At 39.4% G+C, this 24,001-nt stretch overlaps 1 protein-coding gene across 1 annotated transcript in view; it reads right to left on the reverse strand.

Annotated features, from left to right (window-relative positions):
* LOC129780031 (uncharacterized) overlaps positions 1–23,107 on the reverse strand; it is a 33,143-nt gene extending 10,036 nt beyond the window's left edge. Inside the window, exon 1 of the mRNA XM_055787890.1 lies at positions 20,698–23,107. Within this exon, the coding sequence (XP_055643865.1) occupies positions 20,698–23,107 (2,410 nt within the window). The remainder of the gene's footprint in view (positions 1–20,697) is intronic.
* Between the last annotated feature and the right edge of the window lie 894 nt (positions 23,108–24,001).

Genomic DNA, 24,001 nt, shown 5'->3' on the forward strand with positions numbered 1-24,001 from the left:
ATTGGCATATAATGCGCCTAACGGGCATATACATGCAAAAATGGAGGCCATATACGTTAGGGTGCCAATGAATGTATGCGAAAAAATCGACCCAAATAGTTATCTCGATTTTTCATTCGGAATTTGCTACAAAATGTTGATTTGCACAATAATATACCCTATGCAAAATATTAGCTCATTCGGACTTCACTCACTGGTGTCGCATACGATAAAATTTGAGTTTTTTGAAAACCGGAAAATCACCGGAAATCGAGGTTTTATATAGATTTTATATAGATGCCAAATGTCTTAAAATTGCATGACACATTGAGGTTTATATTTACAGCGAACTGACTCTGTTGCAGGCATGAATTTCTATTAATCGAACATTATAAATAGGCATAAACTTTAAAAGAAAAACAATGGTCCTATCCGTATCGACATTATCATAATGATAATCTCAACTTCGAGCCAAAGTATTTTTAAGGCATGTCAAGAAAATTTCCAACTCGGGAAGATCCTTACAGATTGGGAATCGAACCCAAAAAGTCCCAGAGTACCGATTTTTGACAAAAAAAAATTTCGAGATGACACTCACCCCTTGGGTGTTGGGGTAACTTTTTCATTGGCACCCTAATATACACACTTGTGAAAGAAATGCACTTGTGGAAGAATTGTAAACTGTAAACTATAAACTAATCGGTGGCTTATGGTTATTTTTTACAATTACAGTTTCGGGGATATTTTTCCTATAATATATGGACTGAACAATATCGACAAGAAAACAAGCCGCAGAAAGTTCCTAGAAATCCTTTTATATCATTTTTTTTGTGGTCTACTTGTATTGAAAAACAGGTATTGATTCTTAGTTTACCAAGAACATAGCGACAAAGAATACTAGAAATATGAAAATATGAAAGTCCAGAACCTTTATCATCTAGTAACTATCTAGAAGGTTGTTATACATACTTCTATTCGAAAATATAAGTGCGCGAGTATACGAGTTATGATTTTGCACGCGAGTACAGAAGGGTTAACGGGCTCGAACTCCGGTCGTCTGGATTATCATCCACCAACTGAGTCGTACGGCTATTTGAAATATAATTCAACGGCGGTTAAAACTCATACATATGACTCGAAAAACATATAACCTAATACATTCTATATAGTAGGCACAGTCATTCCTGGTTGCCGATTTTATTTCTTTAACTATGTTTTAAGAAAGAGGATCTTTGTCTTCCCTATCATAGAAATCATATATATATAATATCATTGAATTGGAATAATAATAAATAAATGAATATCAATGAAACTATGTCAATTTTAAATTATTTTTATTACCATTTTCACTGTACAATTTGTTCTCTCGAGCATATTCAACTCAGGTTCTGATTATTATTATAATAAATATAATAGATCAATCTGGCAACCTTGCAAAGCGATGCGATGTGTCAAATTCGATGTAGTATACATCTAAGAATATACGTTAAATGGCGTATTTCACTCCGTTTTGTTGCAAATATGAATAGAAGGAATGCTCGCCGTTGTTACTATCATCAAACATCAGCAATTTCGAGTGCTGGCAGTTCCGATGTCTTGGATTGAAAATGGAGTATAATTGTGGCCAACGAAACTGCCGAACAGCAGAGGAACAGAATATCGTGGATCTGTCAAATCAATATCAATAATGATGAACAGCATGTTCCGAAATTTTAAGTCGACTGAAGTGGGGGCCGATACACTTTTGAAAAGTGAATTGCTTAAGAAAAATTGCAACAATGAACGGACCGAAAGTATAACACGATACGCCAAGGTAAATTAAACACCAAAGCATGTCAACGTTAAATTTCGTACACCAAGATGATGCCAGTAAACCGAAAATTCCGTAATACAAGAAAACCGATTGTTTATTTCAGTAAAATAGACTAATATCTAAAACAAGGACAGCTCACTTCGATGTTAATTACGTTGTCTGTAAAAATCACGAACTTTCTTGGGAACATCTGCCATTAGGCTCCGTACAGTATTCTCAGATATGCTGGGCCGCTGTATTTTTTCTAATCATTCATATAAAAAACCTGATCACCCCTCATTTCGTAGGTGTGTGTGTGTAGAATGATGCCTCTATTTGAATTTTGATATTAGATCTTTAGTTATCAAAATGGCGTCAAAGCAAGAGGAGCGACAAATCAAAATTGTGTTCATGCGTCGTGAAAATCCAAACTACACGCACGCAGAAATAGCAAAATCGTTGAATGTGGCCAAATCAACCGTCACCAAAGTAATAAAAGTGTTCGGGGAACGTTTGTCGACAACTAGAAAGCCTGGATCTGGGGGAAATCGAAAGCCGGGAGCCGCAGTGACGAACAGAAGAGTCCAACCTCTCCGTTCGAGATGTCGCAAATAAGTTGGGAATATCGTCTACAAGCGTGCATGAAGCTGAAAAACGATCCGGACTATCGACTTATAAGAAGGTAGTGACTCCAAATCGCAACGATAAGCAAAACCTTACGGCAAAAACAAGATCTCGGAAGCTGTATGCGACATTGTTGACAAAGTTTGATTGCGTGGAAATGGACGACGAAACCTACGTCAAAGCAGACTTCAGACAGCTTCCTGGACAAGAGTATTATACAGCAACCGGAAGGGGAAAGGTGGCAGACATTTTCAAGCATATTAAACTATCAAAGTTTGCCAAGAAATATCTCGTTTGGCAAGCTATCTGTACCTGTTGCTTGAATAGCGACATTTTCGTTGCAACCGTCAACCAGGAAATTTACGTGAAAGAGTGTCTTCAAAAGCGTTTGCTGCCTTTCCTGAAGAAGCATGACTTGTCTGTGCTGTTTTGGCCGGATTTGGCATCCTGCCATTATGGAAAAAAGGCCATGGAGTGGTATGCCGCTAACAAAATGCAGGTTGTGCCCAAGGATAAGAACCCTCCCAAAACACCAGAACTTCGCCCAATCGAAAAATATTGAGCGATAGTTAAGCAGAACCTTAAGAAGACCCAAAAAACTGTAAGCAGTGAGAAGCAGTTCAAAGCAAACTGGCATTCTGCGGCGAGGAAAGTGGATAAAGTGACTGTACAAAATCTGATGGCAGGCGTCAAACGAAAGGCTCGCCAATTTGGACTAGATCGACCGGAATCTTAACTGAGTATTTTTTCCGGCTTTTATACATATTGAACTTCAAAAAGAAAGATACCTTGATTTTTTTAATAAACAAATAATCGATCTACACGCAATTTAGTTTGACAACTTTTTGATCCGAACACCCTTTATTTGACCTCATGTGCATTATGACATTCCAGGATGGATTTTGCATAGTGACAAGAGGCCGAATCTGGCCAAAACAACGCTGGAAAGTCGTGGCTTCTTATGAATGGAAGCAACCGCTTCTGGAGACATTCCTTCTCGTAGACATCTTTGTTGATAGTGCCGGTAGAAACGAAAGATTTGGATTTTCGGCCACAACTGCATATGACCTGCCAAACCAAGTACTTTTCGGGGTATTTAAGCTTCTTGGTCCGGAAACACTCGGCTACGGCATTCCTTCCCATTGCAGTATAAAAAGCGAGACCCGGAAGCTGTTTGAACTCTTCGAGAACATACGTTTCATCGTCCATCATGGTGCATGAACATTTTTGCAAAAACTGGGTGTAGAGCACCTTAGCACGGCTTTTTGCAGTGAAATTTTGATTATCATCATGATTGGGCACCTTTTTCACTTTGTCCATGCCTCTGCTTCATTTTTTGTACATATGATTTTGATTTACCAACCTTCCGAGCCACATTTCTAACTGAAAGATTGGGATGTTTCTCAATAATGGCAACTACCTTTCGGTCCATCTGTCGGGAGCATACTTTTCGATTTGTTCCGCTTCCAACATTCCGATCCACAGTTAAACGCTGGTCAAACGATTTGCACACACTAAACACGGTACTCTTCGGCAGTTTTAGATTTTTGGCGAGATCGCGTACCGACAGTGTTGGATTTTGCTGCCGTTCGCGCAAAATGCGTTTGCGTACTTCCACTTTCCACGACGCCATTTCACCAAACTGAAGGAAGGTTTCAGATGTCATGTAAGTGAAATAATTCATTGATTAGTGAAATATTTCATAAACTACACTGAAAGAAAAGCGCCCGAAATTTAACCTGAACAGGCTTTAATAAGTTGATTCGCTCAATTATTCACATCATCTGTTGGTGCTCAACCTAGGTTCCATCGATGATCAAATTTCATAACAGTTCAATCAGAGAAAAAATCCTGCAACGACATTTATAAATTTTAACAAATATTCCGGTATTTTTTATCACGATAGCACGTACACTCAATAAGCCAAACAATGGATTGGAAGCAACGAGGGAACATTGTTTTGAATTTGCTTTCCCGCTAGAAAATTATTTGTTTATCCAATTCATGAATTGGCTTAGCTTCCCATGGATTTTTTTTGATAAACAGAAAGAATATAAATACAGGTCGGACTCTAGGAAGGACTAAATACAGGTCGGACTCTAGGACTCTTATATTTTTTTATTTTTTTTTTATTTTATATTTCAAACTTATTTCAAGCGAGAATGAAATATTTCAACGATAAAGTGAAAGTTAATTGGCTTTAATGAGTACAGTGAAGTAAAAATCGTGATTTTTGTAGATTCTAGTTGAAAATTCACCAGAAATTGTTTAAAATGATATTGCAGCGAAATTTAAAAAGATAGAAGTTAGGTGTCAACGAACGAATTGTAGAGCGATTAGAGAGCTTCAATTTCGTTGATAGAAATATTCAAGTCTATTATGTTTTTTTTTGAAAAAATCAAGAATAACATGTTCAAAACCACTAACTTTTAAGTTTTTCACTGAATTGTTACTTAAACCCACCAACATGGAAGGTTCACTGCTTTATCCTGTATAAAATTTTCTCACCTTCTGAATGGAATTGTACAGAATTATTCTACGTAGCGTAATTTTTGAATTAGAGCCAGTTTAAGGCAAGTAGAGCCCAAAACAGAGAAAAAGGTCGATAACTCGGTCATTATTGAAATTCGAACATATGCGTAGAATAATTTTTTTCGTCAAATGTGATTCTCCATCAATTCCTAAAATAATTTGGATTTTTTATATGACGAATTTCATGCCAACAGACAGCATTGAAACTTTGTGGGTGTAAATACATGGGTCATTTAAGCAACTTTGCATATTTGAAATATTCGAAAAATAATTTGACAACTTTTTGGAAAAAGCCAAAAAATGTTTTCTTAGTTTTTTACAAAAATTTATAACATAAAAACTATGATATCTACAAAATCCATGCCAAAGGATGAAATGTAGGAAATTGTTTAAATTTTTACCAAAATACCAAAATTTATTATGGAAAAAAAATATTGCTGTCGAAAAAGTTATTTTAAAAATAAAAATTCATTTTTCTCAAAAATGTATTTTTTTAAAATTCCCAAAAACATATATGTGAATAGCCCTCAGAATTTTCAATAAGCCGTCCATACATCGAAAGATGGGCATTTTTACAGGAAAAAAGTTTTTCGAACAACAACTTATTCATGTTTTCTTTGAAAAAAATACAACTAATCCTAATTTTATTTAAAGTCAAGATAGCGATATAGTGTATTCGACAAAGTTTTAGATCTTAATAAAATATGAACTTTTGTCGAAGTCGTCAACATTCTATCTGTTATAGTTTTTTGAATATAAGTCATTTTTGTATGAAGACTCCTGAAAAAAAATAAAGTTTTGCTCGTAACATTATTGTGTGTAAACTCTCACGTTTGACATGTTTCTAAATAGAGAAAATTTAGCAGATCATGCAAATTGCGATAATTTATACATAAAAATGTAACGAATAGAACATTAACAGCATTTTTTTCAAAGAAAAACATGAAAAAGTTGTTGTTCGAAAAACTTTTTCCGTGCAAATGTGCCCATCGTCCGATGTATGGAAAACTTGTTGGAAATTTTAAGGGCTATTTAAATCTATTTTTTTCAGAATTTTAAAAGCATATTTTTTCGAGAAAAATGAATTTTAATTTTATTTTTTTAAATTTTTTTAAATAACTTTTTTGTCAGCAAAATTTTTTTGGTGTTTTTTTTTTGTAAAAATTTAAACAATTTCTTACATTTCATTCTTTGACAAGAATTTTGTAAGTATCGTAGTTTTTAAGTTACAATGTTTTTGTAAAAATTTAAGAAAAAATTTTTGGCTTTTTCCAAAAAATAGTCTAATTTTTTTCGAATATTTCAAGCATGCAAAGTTGCTTAAATGACCCATGTATTTACACCCACAACGTTTCACTGCTATCTGAGATCGTGCTGCCGATTCCTAAGACGAGTTGGCATGAAATTCGTCATATGAGACTTATGACTTCAAGGGGATGAATCAAAAATTAAATTCTTTTTTAATAGTCAAAAAACGAAACATATATGTATTACAAAAAAAAATCTAGAAAAAAATGTTCGACTCGATTCTATTAGGTTGGGGAAAAAGTTATCCATTATTTTTTCGTTGGCTTTAGTGATCCATATCTCGCGTAATATCGATCATATAATTTCAAGTTTAGGCTCGTTGTAAAGGTGGCATTTCACACTAAAAAAAATCTTTTGATGTTTTTTGTTTGTTCTATTCAGTTGTGAGTTACACGATGTTAACAATAGAGGTCAACAAAGAGAAAATTTGGTACATTTTACACTTTTTATTCCATAAATGCGAAAATGCAAGCCAGGCCGCTGAAATTGTGATTGATGTTTATGGTGCCGATACTGCAACAGTAAAATACGTGTAAATTAATTTTTTTCAACATTTTTTTTTAATTTTCTTAAAAAATGTTGCTCTGTTTTTTTGCTAATTAGGACCTCTATGATAGAGACATTATGAAGCTACCTTTTAAATGGCAGCAAATTTTCCAACAAAAGTGTTGTAACCCGCGACGCCGGGGAAGCGCGCGAGTTCGTCGCGACCGGGGATTTTGCGCAGATAAGCGGTCGGCTTAAGCGCCACTCCCGCGAGGGAGACCGACCGCCGTGTTTTATCCTTGCCCGGCAATGAGACACCCACTGAGGGCGGGTTTGTCCTTTTTCTCACAAACCCGGTTATTTCCGCGACTCTTCTGCGCTAAGAAGGACCCGCGACACCGTTTGTCCGCGTTCCACAATTCAGGCAACAGAGGCAATACGGTTGTTTCCAATGAACACCGTTTATGCCAAAATTCTCATCATTGGACCTACGCAATGATGCCAAACCCACCCACCTTGAAGTTTCAGAGGACGAGGTGCGGGGGTTGAAAAGTTGTCCACAACAGAAGAGGAGCCCCAACCCTGGGCTCGTGACCTATCTGAAAATTGTATCGGGTGTTTAGGCTACCGCTAGCCAGTAAATGCACAACATTTATGTCTACTTCAAATTACATTGATTCTTTAAACATTTATTAAGTTCTCCACATCTTCCCACGAATCTAGGTTATATTCACATCTATATTACATACGAAATCATCACAACAAATAACGAAAAATAATGGTTACTAAATTTATTTCACTAAATCCTCATATGGGTTTCGAACACCGGACCCTGGAATTCAAGCCCAGCGATCTTACTATCGAGTCTAATTCTCCATCTTGTGTGAACCCTTCTTGCTAGCGAGCAGCATGTGCACGCTGACGGTATTGCTCTATACTTCTAAATTTTGTGACAATTGTGTGGCGTTGTTAATTTGTGTGTGGTTTTTATTTTTGATCTTAACCCTACATGCGCATGTTATTTTTAGGGTGAAAGAAGTTTTGTACTCACACTACCTAGGCTTTACGTGCATCTACTTTACCGCCGTTCCACGGTAGGCGATGAATGACGAGTCCAAAGAAACAAAGAGACAAAAAAAAAACAGAAAAAAAACCAAAAAAAACTTTAGTCTACTGACTAGCACGTGTAGCCTTTCACCTACGGTACCTTTTTACCGTCCACTCGCGATGCAAAAAAAACTGGTCCGCCCTGCCTATTCCACGGTCGAAGTCGGAATGGGCAAGCATATCTCAAGATCCTCAGATCAGCGAGACATTCATTGGAACCGGAATTACGTAATAGTTAACGATGTTAACTATTCCGTATTCACACCGAAATTCCCCTGCGCTTTCATTGGTCGCGCATTCAAGCATTCGCGGGCGATACCCTTTAACCTCCCGAGCAGAGTTCAAGTCGAAGCGCTCGCCGGGTTTTGAAATTTGAAGAACAAGAAAACCCCGCCGAAAGACTCTGCTGTTTGGAGGAAATATCCAAACGAAAAAAAGTAAAATAAAGGAAAGCATGAGTCTTTCGGGTGTATTGGTATGTGGGTGTCTTGGCTAAAACACAGCCGCCGAATCACATCCAGCACCCATTATGGCAAGTTGCTCAAATCTACAAAGCGGAGAGGCTCTCGCTCTGCCATTCATCCAAACAAATACAGAAGGGAGGAACTCAGATTTAATAAACGAGGGGCTTCCATATGTCGAAATCAGTACCGTGCTACAGTGTATATTTGACCCAAATCGGACAATCCGATGCATATTAAAAATAGTTTAGAATTTCACCCAAAAATAATGGATTACTTTTTCCCCAACCTAAAATACGAGATACGATTATACACTGCGTTTCACAACTATAGAATTTTCTCCAAAAGGCCATCAACACGAATGAACAGTTAGAAGTGCAACGAAGTACTTCAGAATCATTTACTGCTGTTTTTGCATCAGAAACAGTTTGATAATTGGGTAATTTGAGCATCAATTCAGAAAATCTGGAAGGTCATGGAATGGTTTTATAAATAGGGGCTTTAGATTCTGGACTGGTTAGCTTGTTTACCAAATCAAAATCCTGTCAGGAGCTGATGAGGAGTGATCGAACGAATAGTAAATGCAGCTTACAAGCATTATGAGTGTTTTGAAGAGCATATACGAGCAGTATCCTCTGTGCAGAACGAGATACACACTACCACATGGTGCACATTGGTCGAAACCATCCCGAATGGGTTCTTCTTCTTGAATGGCGTTAACGTTCTCTGTGGAACTTTTGCCGTCTCAACGAATGTATTAACTAGCGTCATTTTTTAATACTTAGTTGAGATTTCTTAAGCCAAATAACACGCCTTAAAGGCATTCCGAGGGGCAAGCTCTAGAATACGCGTGACCACAGTGCAAGTCGAAGGAAATTTCTCTGACGAAAAATCCTCCGGCCAGAACGGGAATCTAACCCGAACACCCGGCATGATAATGTGAGACACTAACCACTCGGCCACGGGTGCACTATCCCGAATGGGTTATTTGAACTGATTCAGAACTAAAGATGACCTACGCATTAGAAACTTATCGTAATTCATGTTAAATTGGCGTTAATTTTGTAAAGGAGCGAGAGTTTTTCCATCTGGTTCTATAGTTATGAAACACTGCAATTTTAGTTTTTTTTAATGTTTCGCGACTAAACACAACAATAAAGTTGAAATGGCCAGTCTTATTAATGAAGATAGTTATTGTATTCTACTCGATGTACTTCAATTCAACCGACTTCTTACATACCTCTGGAAACTCAGAAAAAATGAATTGTTCTATAGTTGTGAAGCGCAGTGTATACAGTGAAAAGAAATTGGAGACTGTATATAATCGAGTCCGCCCTGAATTACACATAAATTGAAAAAAATGTATTATAATGTATTGAAGATTTACAGCTTTGCCGAGAATCAAATTTAATTGCAGTGATAAAAACAATCATAATTTTAAGTTAAAAATCAAATATACATTCAACAACATGCTTGGCTATAGTTTCTGGTGCGATTATGTTACACTCAATTGCAATTACTTGTTGAAGGATTGTTGGATTATTTCCTTGAGCCCTAAAGGGTGTGTCACATCAAATTGCATCACGTAAAAAATGCTGTAGAAATTTAATTTTTAGGAATTATATCTTCAGCTTTCGCTTATAATCAGATAAGAGTGTATAGATCACGTTGGCCATGCTTCACTGTCAATTTTTCGTAAATTTGGAAAAATGTCGTCGAACGAAAAAGAGCGTCGTGAATTAATCCTGTGCAATCATTTCGAGAATCCGGAGTTGTCACAACGGGACATCGGTAAGATGCTGGGAATCGTCCAATCTACGGTCAGCAGAGCACTAAAACGATACTTCGAGAACCTAACCATCGACCGGAAGGTGAAGAACGGCAAAAATGGATGCTCCGTCAGTGAAAAAGATCACAAGCGCGAAGTTAAGCAGTTTAGACGTGATCCGAGAAGTTCGGTCCGGGATGTCGCCAATAAGCTGAATTTGTCAAGTTCATTCGTCCAGCGGACCAAGCAGCGGGAGGGCCTGCGTACATACAAGGTTCAGAAGGCTCCTAACCGCGACGAAAGGCAAAACATGGTGGGGAAGACGCGAGCCCGGAAGCTGTACACCGAAATGCTGACGAAGCCGCATTGCCTGGCAATGGACGACGAAACCTACGTCAAAGCGGACTTTCGTCAGCTGCCGGGCCTGTTGTTCTTCTCCGCAGAGGACAAATTAGCATTCCGGAGGAGATTCGCAAGCAGAAACTATCCAAGTTTGCCGAAAAGTACATGGTGTGGCAAGCGATCTGCTCTTGCGGAAAGCGGAGCGCCCCCTTCGTGATGACCGGCACGGTAAACGGACAGGTTTACCTTAAGGAGTGCCTACAGAAGCGCTTAGTACCACTATTGAAGCAGCACGAGGGCCCGACCATCTTCTGGCCGGATCTCGCTTCGTGCCACTATTCAAAGGACGTGTTGGAGTGGTACGAAGCCAACGGGGTCACCTTCGTGCCAAAGGAAATGAACCCGCCCAACGCGCCGGAGCTTCGCCCAATAGAGAAATATTGGGCGATTATGAAGCAGGCCCTCCGGAAGAACCCAAAAGTTGTCAAATCGGAGGCGGACTTCAAGAGAAAATGGATTTCTGTTCAAAAAAAACTACAACCTGACGTTGTACAGAACCTTATGGACGGGGTAAAGAGGAAGGTGCGAGCATACGGGCTTGGGCTCGAAGTATGAATAAAAAGAAAATGCCAAAAGTTGTTTAATAGTTCGATCGGTCTACTGGGCGAATTTCTACAGCGTTTTTTCCGTGATGCAATTTGATGTGACACACCCTTTATCATACGAAATAGACCACAAATGATATATTGGGTTAAGACCAGGAGATTGTGATGGGGACTCCAAAACATTGATTTTTCTTTCCACAAACTTTTCGCACCAGCTCCAAGGAACGCTTCGGATCTTGCTGAAATGTGTACCGATGACCAAGCTTCAGGTTTTGCGAGCTTGCTGGAAGTATTCACTTCAATATGTCCAGATAAGCCCTTTTTTGTCATTATTGCGTGAATGAATTCGAGTTCTCCGACGCCAGATGATACCATCTAGCCCCAAAATATGACTCGACCTACGCTGGAAATGGTGAAAAATTGTTGAACAAAAAATACTTGGCAAATTATGATGTTGCAGGTGAATTGTTGCGACATCCTCCATGTTGGCTCAGATGAGAATCAAATAACATTTTTTTAGTCTCATCTAACCAAATTAGCTTCCTCCAGTCATCAATTATCCAATTAATGTGCTCTTTTGCTCGATTCAGCCGTTTCTTAATGTTTTCCCCTGATTGCCATGGTGTCTCAAGTGCCACTCGACCCTTTAAAACCTTGTTTATGAAGTTGATTTCGTACTGTTTGAGGTGTCACGTGGATGGAAATTTCAAACTCTATTTGTTTTGAAATTTTGAAAGCCGATAAACCTCGAGTTTGATTAATGTTTTAAACGATAGTCCTGTCAATTAGAGAACCCTTGATGGTTTTGAAACTTTTGAACCATATCCTATCATAGCTTAGTCGGACAATATCAACAATTTGAAGATAGCTTTTGCCGGGGACAAGGTGTTCTATTATCAGTTTTCAGATAAATTTGTGGGCATTTTGAAGCAAAATAACACCAACTCTGATCAGGAAACATTCCATTCTGTATTCCGTTCGAGTTGCTTTTGTAATTCGTTCGATCTGCTTCTCTTCGAACATTGAATAGGGAATGCGAAATCATAACTCGAACGAAATAACAGTTTCGAGCGAAATGGAAATCCGTCGGAATACAGAATAAGGGTGGATAAACAAATTAAGAGCAGAGGGTGATTTTTTTACGTACTGTGTATCCTACCCTTATACATCATTTCAACTGTGCACTTATATACCCGGGTAAACTTAAAACTCCTGGAGTCCAATATTGATATACTCTCGACCGACTCCATTGTCGGTTACGTTGGAAATTTTGATTCCAACTTTGTATTGGTCATACTGTTTGTATTTGCAGGGAGCATACAATCAAATATAACCACAAAAAAAAATTCTTCTCGGAGAGTGGTTGAGAGACCCACCCTTGTGTATAGATGGATTTGCGGATTTTTATTGGAGGTTGTGAAATTCAGCCAATAAAAAAAAACATATGAAGAATAATATTCTGAACCGTCAAACATGCATGAATCGCCGCACGAATGAATATCCGACTTCACTGTAGAAAAAATAGCAGGAGTAGGAGTAGAAAAATAAAACTTTCCACCCTGTGTCTTATATGGCAGCCGAACCGCTCCGGTGGAGGTGAGGGAAAAGCAAACCTCAATAACAATCGTCGGGAGACCCGATAAGAATCACGGTGGGACTCATACTAACAGGCAAACAACTAGGATCTTTTTTTTTGCTGCTTTCGCGACTCGTCGAAAAAAATTAATTTTGAAACAACGAGAAAAAGTTTAACAGTTAGTTAGTTGTTGCGGGCGAGCGGAAAATCAGATGAGGTAAAAAAAAAACAAGACGAAACTAGGAGCATAACTATGTCGGTGGTGGCTATGGTTAAAAGTTTGGAATTATATGTAAATAATTTACTTCCAGTGCTGGAGGGGTGGTTATCCCGTTTATTTCAATCTTGAAATTACCTCCGTCTAACGGAACAAAACGCCGGTTTTTAATCGAGAGATGGAAGAACAGAAACTTTACAAACAAAAAGCACTACAAACGCTCGTGAAAGAAAAATAAAGTTTTTCCGGTGGAAAATAAACACCAACACCGCTTCTGTTGATCGGTTCCAGAGGAGTTCTCTGTTCACTTTTTTTTCAGGAATGCGCTTAATTAAAAAATAGCAGCATAAAATGAAATCAGGTACAGACTATTTCATACAGTGTACAGAATTGCAGAAATAAACGGAGAGCAATTGAGAGGGCAGTTTTTTTCTCCGGGCACGTGGACATCATGCCGACATCATTAAAATGAAACGATTGATGGCCGTGTCCGGTCCACACCGCTTAATACTCGTACTTGACGGCAGAATGACAGATGGAACGATGAAAATAAACTGTTTATTTATAATAGGATTATTTGCGCTGGGGAAAACTCTATCACGCGAGCGGAATGTTAATTAGCTATTATCGAAAGCAATTATTATTTAATTACGTCGCGACCTCTCCCACCGGGGATTTTCGATGAGTAGTGGCTTTCGAATGTGTGTATCGTAGAAATGAAAACAATTCATTATTGTGCATCTTCATGCGCGAAATTGATATATTGTTTGCGATATTATGTTGAAACAGGTCAAATTGTCACATGTCGATTGTTGCAACCTAGTGCTACGTTTAACAGGACAGTATGGGGTGTGAATTAAATTGAATAGACATAAAATTGCTGTGAAATGCGGAATGAAACTTGAGCGACACATTGAGTGACTTTGAAAATAATCCAAAACTATTGGAATGAATAATGGTGCTTTGATTTATGATTAGATTTAAGTCTATTGAAACTTCTGTTCTGAGGAATGGATATGGCACATTCACAAGGAACGTAATTTTGCATATAATGTAATGTAATGTTTAGTGTAATACGTACCCAAAGGTTAAAACAACTGTGCCTGTGTGATATAATAACTAGGTATATTGCGTATCTTCTCGACACTTTGTCTTTGGAAATTTTGTTCACTCCTCGTTTGCTCCAATAATCTATTGCGTTGTGAAAATATCGTTATCATAAAGAAAAACAAACGTAATCGATATCACATAACCTAGTTCATTTAAACAAATTTCAAACAACAATGGCGTCTGCACGAAACATTTATTGAGAGGGTTTGACATGTGTGCCTTGAGCGGAACTGCAACTGTTTACAACGTCCTCCATGCCTAATCAGCAGATCCGATTTGCATACAAACCATTTCCACCGCACGGACAGGCAGGCACAAATCCGTCTCTCGTTTATTGAATCAGTCTCGCACTGCTGAAATTGAAACGGATATCCACGAAAATCCGTTTTGCGATCCGATCCGACCGGTGGATGCTAGGGCAGGATTCAACCTGTTCCAAAAATAGGAACCAGGAAAAAAAAATCGATTGACACAGAATCCGAAACACGATGAGAGGATGGACACGACAAAAACGAACATTTGCATTTTTCTTGTCAACCAATAGGGTTATCCGAAGCCAATTCCCTGCGTTCTATCCGCGTGATCCACGTTGTTTGTTGATTACTGGCGGCGAGAGGACGCGAGTCCTCTTCGTTCGGACATCGGCATCGAAGGTTGGATGGGTCAAAGGCAATGTTTGGAATGTTTGTTTGTGATACGGATGATCGGAATCGAGATGGCAATGTTTGTTTGAGGCCAGATAACTGGGTAACTTCCACTTGGTAATAAAAACCACGAATTTCGGACTATTTTTCGAGCTCCGAAAAAATAAAACAAAGAATATTTTTACTATCCATTATGTCATTATTTGTTTATCTATCATTTAACAATGAAACAAAAATTGAGCTAAAATTGTCACAGGAGGGTTGTGTACGAGACACGACCGCCTTGTTGTTGGTAGGATACGCTTAGGCTATCTGTTGCATGCTGATTTTAGATATGTTTGAAGAATTACATCTTTCAACTTTTTGATAATGAATTAGCGCCCCTGAAAAGGGGCCGTTTCGTTTGGTTGTTGGGTATTGTTTGTTCACTCCACCAGTGTTTACAACCGAGGGATGATGACTGAAGAAGAGGGATAAGTCGTTGGATGGTGCGTATCAAAATAGAAGATGCCGAATTGAAATGAGATATGAGGAAAGTCTTGTAGCTCAAGACGAGATGGGTCCTGTGTTATGTATAGATGAAATAAAGAAAAAAAAACTAACATATGTGATATAAGATAATTATCATTGTCTCACCAGAGAAAAAAAACATGTTACTCTATTACTTCCATATGGGAAATCACTTTTTCGAATATTCCTTCCTTTTTCCAATTTTTTTCGCTGCATAAGCTTTCCTTGGATGAAAAATAACAGACAGCTTAAACCGGACGATCCATTCTAAAGCGGGAGCACACCTTTCCATTTCTGAAAATTGAAATAAACCATTCCATATTTCAAGTCATTTTACCGCAACCGCTACCATACAAAATTTTACATTTACCAAGTGTTGTTTCACAATGGCTGATCGGTCTTTGATTCCGTAGTTCTACGTCGAAAATGCGGTCGTGTCCTTGGCACAACCCCTTACAATTTTCAAATTTCTTGACTACAATACTGCCTTAAAATGAAAAAAAAATGTTTAAGGGAATCTTCCGATGTCTTATAACCTAAGCTTTGATTTAAGAATGGAACATGGGAATAATTTTACTAATCGTTTCCAAGAAAAAAAAAACACTCAAATTTTTCTTCGTTCCTTTCCAATGGAAATGCTATTAAATCGTGTCCTAATTGTTTTCAAGTTTCACAAAGTTTAAATCTTCCCGTCCCCATCATGAAACAAGCAAATGAGTTTTGTCTCGATCTCCGGTAAATTCTGCTTCCAAGAGTGCGGCAGGAGTTTCTCATTTGTCATTGCACAAGACAGAAGAGAATTTCTGACTTCCTACATCCGAGGCCGGGCCCATAATTATAATACACATTTCGGAAGAATGAGTTGAAAAACTTTTCCCAGACAGCAGAAGTCAGTCGACGTCAACCGAAGCCCCTGCATCAATTTTTCCACACAGACTCCCAGAACTCCCGTCAGAAGCACAGAGAAGCGCAAAAAGCGTGAAATTTTTCGCAAAAACCACATCCTTCTCACTTGATACGATGATGATCGGGATTCTCGCTGCTTCGCGCTTTTTCTAAACTAATTAATTCCATCCTTCGACCGTGCAACCCCTTCCCTTAGTCGCCGTTTGGGGATGTTTGTTTTTTGCTCACACACACAGACTTCCGCCCGGTTAAAAGAAGCGTATAATCTTTCCAATTTTCACCATCACATCATGGCGCGTCATTCAATTATTCTTCCCTCGTACACATCAAGCAGATCCTTACAATCAATTATGCTACGCTACGGCAGGTGACAGGATGGATGGTGACTCTCCGCTCCTTGTCTCACTGTACCAAACATCGGGAACGACGCAAGTCAGGACGATACGACAAAGGCCCCGACGAAGGGATGGAACCGACTTATCATTTAATGATATTTTAATCCCATCCTATTCATCAGATCCCAACGGAAATCGCTGCAGCACTCATCTGCAGCTCATTAAGGGTTATGTCTGTCCCAAACACATGTTGCTGCTGCAGGTGCTCATTTGTTCTGTTATATGCAGCAAAGTTTCGTTCGCCCAAATCTGAGATGAAGCTTCGTTCCATCGTAACGAAATTTCGACCACTGGAAAAGCTGCTTCATCTACACTCTCGGTTTTTGATTCCTCAAAGTCATCTTTCGGTCAAAACTTCTCCAGAACATTGAAAAAAAAATTATTTCCAAATCTACCTACATTACGCGTCTTACAAAGAGCTCGTGAGCTAGAATTACCAGCTAATTCTCATCAGTAAATTCATCTATTTTTTCTCAATGGAATCTTGAATCAATTTATTTTCTTTGCAAAAATATTTCTATAGACGGGTTTATTAGAATCGCAGTTATTTTCGGTTTATAGTATGGCGATATAACACGACAAACATATTAAAAGAGCCTGTTCGCGCGCAACCGTACTTAATTTCGGATACAGAAATAGCGAAATTTGAATTTAAACACAGTCACGATATATGTGGAGGCGATCTGGCGTAGTGATAACATCCATATCTCTCACGCAGAGATCACGAGTTCAATTCTCACTCCCGACATTCTTCCAAAAATGGAAGTAAAAGTGATGAACCAGCCGAAATGTGTTGAAAGTCACTATAAGAGAAAAAAAAACAGTCACGATATACAAGCACATATAGTTTTGCCGACAGTCTCTGTGTGCAACAATAGAGAATATATCAGAATCAATCAGCTGTCCTAAGTAAGAGTGTTCGGGGTAGGGAAAAAGGGGGGAATTTGGACCACCTAAGCAAATCGCCTAATATTTCCAAACCAAAAAGGTCTAAATAAAAAATGTCACATTGTATACTAAGCTACACTTATTTTCTCTCAATCAATAATGTTTATTCATTATATCAAGCTTTAAACTACCAAATATATCATAAAATAAAAGAGATGATTTTTGGACATTAAAATTTGATGCGGGGTGATTTGGACCATATGTGGGGTGACTTGTTCCAGTGTGTGTTTCCATCTCGAATCCTTCATGGAAACAATATTTTTCAACGAGGAACTTTGGTGGAGGTTCGAGCATGGTTTGGGCGGGATTCCCTGCTACCGGAAAACAAACGACTCGTTTGAACGAAATTGACGTTAAATATACTTTATTCTAAGCATTCAACGATGTATGAAAATATCTTGTTGAAATTCAAACTGTCCGTGTTACAACGAAATATATTCAAGGTGGTCTTGTGGAAGTGGGACAGAGTGTATTACTCAAGTCGTTAAATTTAACCTGGAAACACTTCAACAGGAGAAAATAAGAAAATAAAAAGCACACTTTTACTCTAAAAAGATTTTCGTGCCATAATTTCTTCGTGTTAACCCTTTTTAAGAATTTGAATATGTTTAAAACTGAAAACATGGACTTACGTAAAAACAACAGAACAAAAATAATAAAGCCGGAAAACTACATGTAAGATGAACCAGTTTTTTCTTTCGAATATGCGTTGTTGGGAGCTCGAGAGCACCCCATTCAGAGATCCACTTCGGTTTCAGGACCATAAAAAGTGCTTCCATTCACATGACAAATATCTTAATCAAAAGCAGCAGCAGTAAACAGCTCTCTGCTCGGGTGTGCTTTCCGGTGAAAATAAAACTTTTATCCATCCGCCATACTTTATTGTTATTGACAAAAGTCGCCGTCTAGTCTAACTGCTAGTGCTGCTCACTCTGAGTGATTCGCTTCTTTCCCCATTCCCAAGGGAAGAAATATCGCCCTTCGTTAGCAATGGTTTTGTGGTTTAATAAACTGGTGATTCGAGCGTAAATAATCTACGGCGAGATTGAAACGTTAGCTCCTCTGCTAGAATCATCTTTTTTTGCCTTCTCTCGCGCACTCAATAGCATCTTTTGATGAATTGGGTAATCCATATTAATGATCTATGTTATGACTTTGGTAGAACTACGTTGAGACGTAACGTAACGGCCTCAGCGCAACGTTCCATGGGTGATTTATTTGACTTCCAATGGAGTCTCTTGGTTTTTTAGCACGAAAAAAACTATCACGCGTAGCCACTATTTCTGATAAATGGAGGAAACTCCGTCGCACAAGTCAATCCAAACAATTTTCCAGCCATTCACGAAAAGGACTTCGTACGGTTGTTTGCACAGTGACACATATCCTCTGGTCTGTCTGTTAAGTGTTATATTACACCGCAACGCCCAGAACTTCTCCCGGGACCGGATTCCCGGCGACCGTCGCTCATATTCTTTTGTATGACATAAAAGAAACGATAAGTTTCTCGTGTTCCCTCGCTCCCACCGATCCTCCGGGAAAACGGATAGGGATAGAAAAACTTTCCACACAGTTTCAACTACACTTTTTCTTTGGGTAATCTTTTGTGTAATTTTTTTCTCTCCAGCTCTCTACCCAACGCTTGTTCACGCCATGCTTTTGAGGTTGATATAAAGTGCGGATTAGATGTGTTAGAGTAGAGATTAGAGTGAAAAAAAGAATAGCTAAAAGGAAACCTGAGCAAAAAGCTTCCGATGGCGCCGTCCGGACAATTAAAGCCGAACGCCTGTCTGACGTAGGGAAGTGGAATAGTGGTGCCAGAGAATGCGTGGTTCGAATTCGATGAACTCACTCTTTAAAACAGGTTCTTTGAGATCCACGCATCTACTCCTGGATCTGATTTGGAATTCAAAATGAATCACAATGGATTGCATCACACGTTTCGTCAAAATTGTTCAAATTCTGACAAGACTCACGTAAATCTTAAAGACCCCGGTATGGAAGGTCGAAATAATCCAATTTTTTTTTATTTTTGTAACTTTAGAAATGTTGTCCTGAAAGGATTTTCGATATTTGATTTCGTTGGAAAGTTACAGCCAAAAGTATGAGGTCAAATGGTATTGCAGTACGAATTTTTAAACGCATTCTTCTCGAAACCATGTTTTTCACCTGGTGGTATCGATATCTCAGGATCTAATCGACCGATTTGGTTGAATTTGGTCGTATCAGCATGCAAAAATGAATTATCTAAACCGTTATATAACCGTTTTTTGGTATCTAATTTTTACGATTTATGAGCTTCTAAACAGTGATTTATCATGAAAATCATTCATTTTTGACAAAAAATGCCGCCATTTTGGCAATTTTGCGAATTTTCAAAAACCCCTATGTAACGCTTTAGGTATTGTCCTAAAGTTTCAAAATGTTCATTGGAATTATTTCTGCGACACCCCGTTGCTTCAGAACCGATACCACCAGCAAGGTACCGATTTTCAGACAGCATCTACGCATCTGAGAAGCTGTCAACAGTGAATTTATTCGTGCACTCAAAAAATGGAAAATACATCTTCAAATATACCTTAAACAATAAATAAAATACCCGAGTACTTCACTTTATGCCTAAAATCCGAAAAAAAATCACGAAAATTCATTATTTCTCGACTTTCCACACAGGGGTCCCCTCTTAAGGTGGGTTGACACTCTTTATACTAGAGATGGGCAAAATGGTTCATTTCAGTAAGCGGCTTAGAGCCGTACGATCAATGAACTGGCTCATTCGAGCGGCTCGATGGCTTTTTTTCAAGAAGCGGTTTATTCGGATAACTAGTGCATAAAATTGCAAGAATATTACTCTTTTTCTCTAATACATTTCCATCACAATCATCATAATTGCGTATTTTTGGTTGATTAAGTTTAGTTTTTTCGATGCTATCTGCTAAGAGTCGACCCGTCTCCGTTGCAAACCATGCGTCAACCGCTCACATGATACTGAAGTAGCAAAAATACAGAGAATTTACAAAAACATTTCTTAGAGCTGAGGATAGTCAAATATTGTTCCTTCTTCCCAAAGCAAAGGGTCACTTATTCTCTGCAAATATGGCTCCGCTAACTATTTGTCTAGTTCTGCTTTTGACGGATTTCATGCCAATCGTCTTAGGAGATGGCAGCACCATTCCATATTGCAGTGAAACGTTGTGGGTGTAAAAAAAATTGGTCATTTAACTTTAACTTTGCATACTTTATTTATTTATTTATTTATTTATTTATTTCACCGTCTTGGATATAAAGATTCGTACAGACTGTTTACTTAGGCTAGTTCCTTAATTCTATTTTTGAATACATTTTTGGATATATTAAAATCAAAACAATTATTCGCTACATTGAACTCACGGAAACATTTAAGTAGAGGACTGTTTTGACCGTAGGTGGTCCTGCATGGAGGGATCGCTAGGAGTTGTCTGCCTCGGAGACGTCTAGATGGAGCGTAGATTCGTGCATTCTGTATCAGCTCTGAACAATCCATGTTGCCGGTCAACATGTCAAACACAAACAGGCGTTGGGTTTTCGTTCGCCTTGACTGTAGGGTTTCAATATCGATCAGTCTACAGCGGCTTGCATAATCGGGGAGGTTAGACGGATCGTTCCAGGGAAGACCCCGTAGCGCGTAACGTATAAAGCTTTTCTGCACTTTCTCAATGCGTAACATTTGCGTTGCGTGATAGGGAGACCACACACAGCTTGCATATTCAACGATACTCCTTACTAGGGAACAATACAATGTCTTCAGCGTGTATGGATCCTGAAATGTTAGTGAGTTTCGGCGAATGAATCCTAGTACTGCGAACCCTTTCGTGGCGGTAGTGCTGATATGCTCGTCGAACTTCAGTTTGCTGTCTAGGATGACACCGAGATCACGGATGCAATTGACGCGTTCAACGTTATTAGAGGCGATTTTATAGTTGAAACTGATGGAAGTTTGGCAGCGAGTGAAAGTAGTTGATTTGCATTTCGTTATGTTCAACTGCATTCCGTTAGCTGAGCACCATCTAGTGAGCTCATCGATATCAGCTTGCAAAGCACAACAGTCGAGAACTGAGTGAATTGTCCTGTACATTTTAAGATCGTCAGCGTACAATAGCTTTCCAGATTTCAGACATCCGGTGAGGTCATTTACAAATAGAATGAAAATGAGAGGGCCGAGAATACTACCTTGAGGAACTCCTGAGGGGATGCTATACATACGTGAGCGAGCGTTTCCAATTTTCACAAATGCTTCTCTTCCAGCCAGGTACGAACTGAGCCATTCTGTTATCCAGCTTGGAAGTCCCAGATGATTAAGCTTTCGAATGGCAAGACCATGAGGCACCTTGTCGAACGCCTTCGAAAAGTCGAAATATATAGAGTCCACCTGGCAACGCTTGTCCATTTGCTCCACGAGTGATGTTGTGTAGCACATAAGGTTCGAGACAGTTGATCTTTTCATCACGAATCCATGTTGAGCGTCAGATATAAGCGGGCGTGCTGCATTGTAGAGGACTGCGTGAATAATATCTTCGAAAACTTTTGCTTTTGCTATGCTAAGGATGGAAATTCCACGATAGTTGTCGACTATGTGAGTACCACCCGATTTATGCACGGGAGTAATCGAAGCCGTCTTCCACATAGTTGGGAACGATCGTTCAATCAGCGAACGGTTGAAGATGAAGCTGAGCGGAGTCATCAGAGATTCGGCACACTCTTTTAGGAAAGTTGGAGGCAAACGATCGGTACCAGCGCCTTTGGAGATGTCAAGTTTCTTCAGAGCTGAAAGAACATCATTCGGCGTGATGGTTAACGGTGGCAAACTTACGTTTAGCGGCGAAATGTTGTCAAACTCTGTTGCAGAGAATGCTGGTGGGTCATCACTGTGCACGCTTCGGAAGAAATTTGCGAACAGATTAGCCGCTTCTTCAGGGGTGGTAGCTGTTAAGTCACCATACGATACATTCTCCGGAATATGCGATCCGCTTTTACGACTTTTCACATACGACCAGAAGCTTTTCGGATTCTGTTTCAAATTCGATTCAATTCGATCTGTATAAGAGCGAAAAGCTGCTATTCGACACTCACTATAGCACGCTTCAAGAAGCTTAAGCTTTTCTTTCGCGTCACTGGATTTTTCTCGAAAGTAAACTTTTCGGGCTTTGCGGACGCTATTACGGAGACGTCGCAACTCCGACGTCCACCATGAGTGCTTAAAACTGGGTGCTTGACATATTCGTTTGCGAGGAACGTTATCGCGAAGGATCTCGTAAACTTTTTCATAGAATACTGCCGTTGCGCAGTTTGTTGACTCTGCGCCAATGATTTCGTTCCAGTCAACACCTGAAAGAAGGTTGTTCAGTGCAGTGAAGTCACATCGCTTGAAGTCAAAATCGGGATCGTCACAAGAATCATCAGGAACTTGCTGAGAACACACGTCGAGTTGAATACGGAGAACAAAAGGTTTATGACGAGCGTCAAGTTTCAAAAGAGGAAAGGGTGGCTCGATGATTTCGGCATTGCAACTATCGTTAACAAATGCTAAGTCGAGAATCCTATTGTTCGAGTTGCGAAGCGTGTTGATTTGATGGAGTCCAGATGCAGCTATTGTTTCCGTGAACACAAGTTCGGCTTCCGTGGAGGCGTTACTAGGCAAATAACTGTTTATGTCCTCGTCGAACGTCCATGATAAGTATGGGAGATTATAGTCGCCGACTACGACAATGGAGTCAGTGTCCAATGCGCGGTCGCAGATGTCACATACGGCGTTAGAATGCATGGTGTATACATCGGGATGAGAGTTGGGCCGAATGTAGATGCCACAGATGTAAATAGTAAGGTTAGGGAGTTTGACGGAAGCGACGACTTGCTCCAATTGAGTTTAGTTACTGAGCGATACAGAATTGCAACGAAAGGAAGACCTAACTGCGATTAGAACTCCACCTCCGCGTCGTAAAGAACTTGATCTTTCACTACGATCGCAACGGAAAATCGTATAATCGGACGCCAGCTCAGTATTCGCGATATCGGGTCGCAGCCAAGTTTCGGTAAGAACGACGATGTCGTAATCACCACATGCCATTTTCGTGAAGAATTCATTTGTTTTAGTTCGCATTCCACGTACATTCTTGTAGTATATGGTTAAGTGATTAACCAGAGCTGGAACAGTTAAAATCGGCGGGAGCAGGTTTCGAATGGTGGTGTTACAGACAATAGACGTTTGTGGCGTTAGTTGGTCGCTGACGGCGTATCCGGTTGCGGTTGATCGACTGCGGGATCCCAGAACCCCGGTTTGTTCGAGCTGTAGTTTTCGAATTCTCGAATACGAATACCCATGGGCCAGGTGGACGATGTCATGGCCTTTGGCTTCAGATCATGACACACACCGAGCTTAAATGACACATACGTGAGGCTGGAAACGTCTCTACCGCGAGGGACAAGCTTAACAAGCTTTACATCATCTGTCGCTAATCTGGTCTTGACCATCTTGATCACTTTTTCGTCCGGAGCTCTGGGATCTATTCCCGACAAATATATCCAGAAAAGTTTGGCATCTGAACTTGCAGTATCAATAGTAATACCACATGTATCTGAATTCTGCCCGCCTGTACCGCAAATGAGTTTACGTGGTGGGGCGCTAATTCCGTCATTCTCATCGTTTACACGTGGGCGT

Source organism: Toxorhynchites rutilus, chromosome 1 (assembly GCF_029784135.1).
Source record: "Toxorhynchites rutilus septentrionalis strain SRP chromosome 1, ASM2978413v1, whole genome shotgun sequence".
Lineage (NCBI taxonomy): Eukaryota > Metazoa > Arthropoda > Insecta > Diptera > Culicidae > Toxorhynchites > Toxorhynchites rutilus.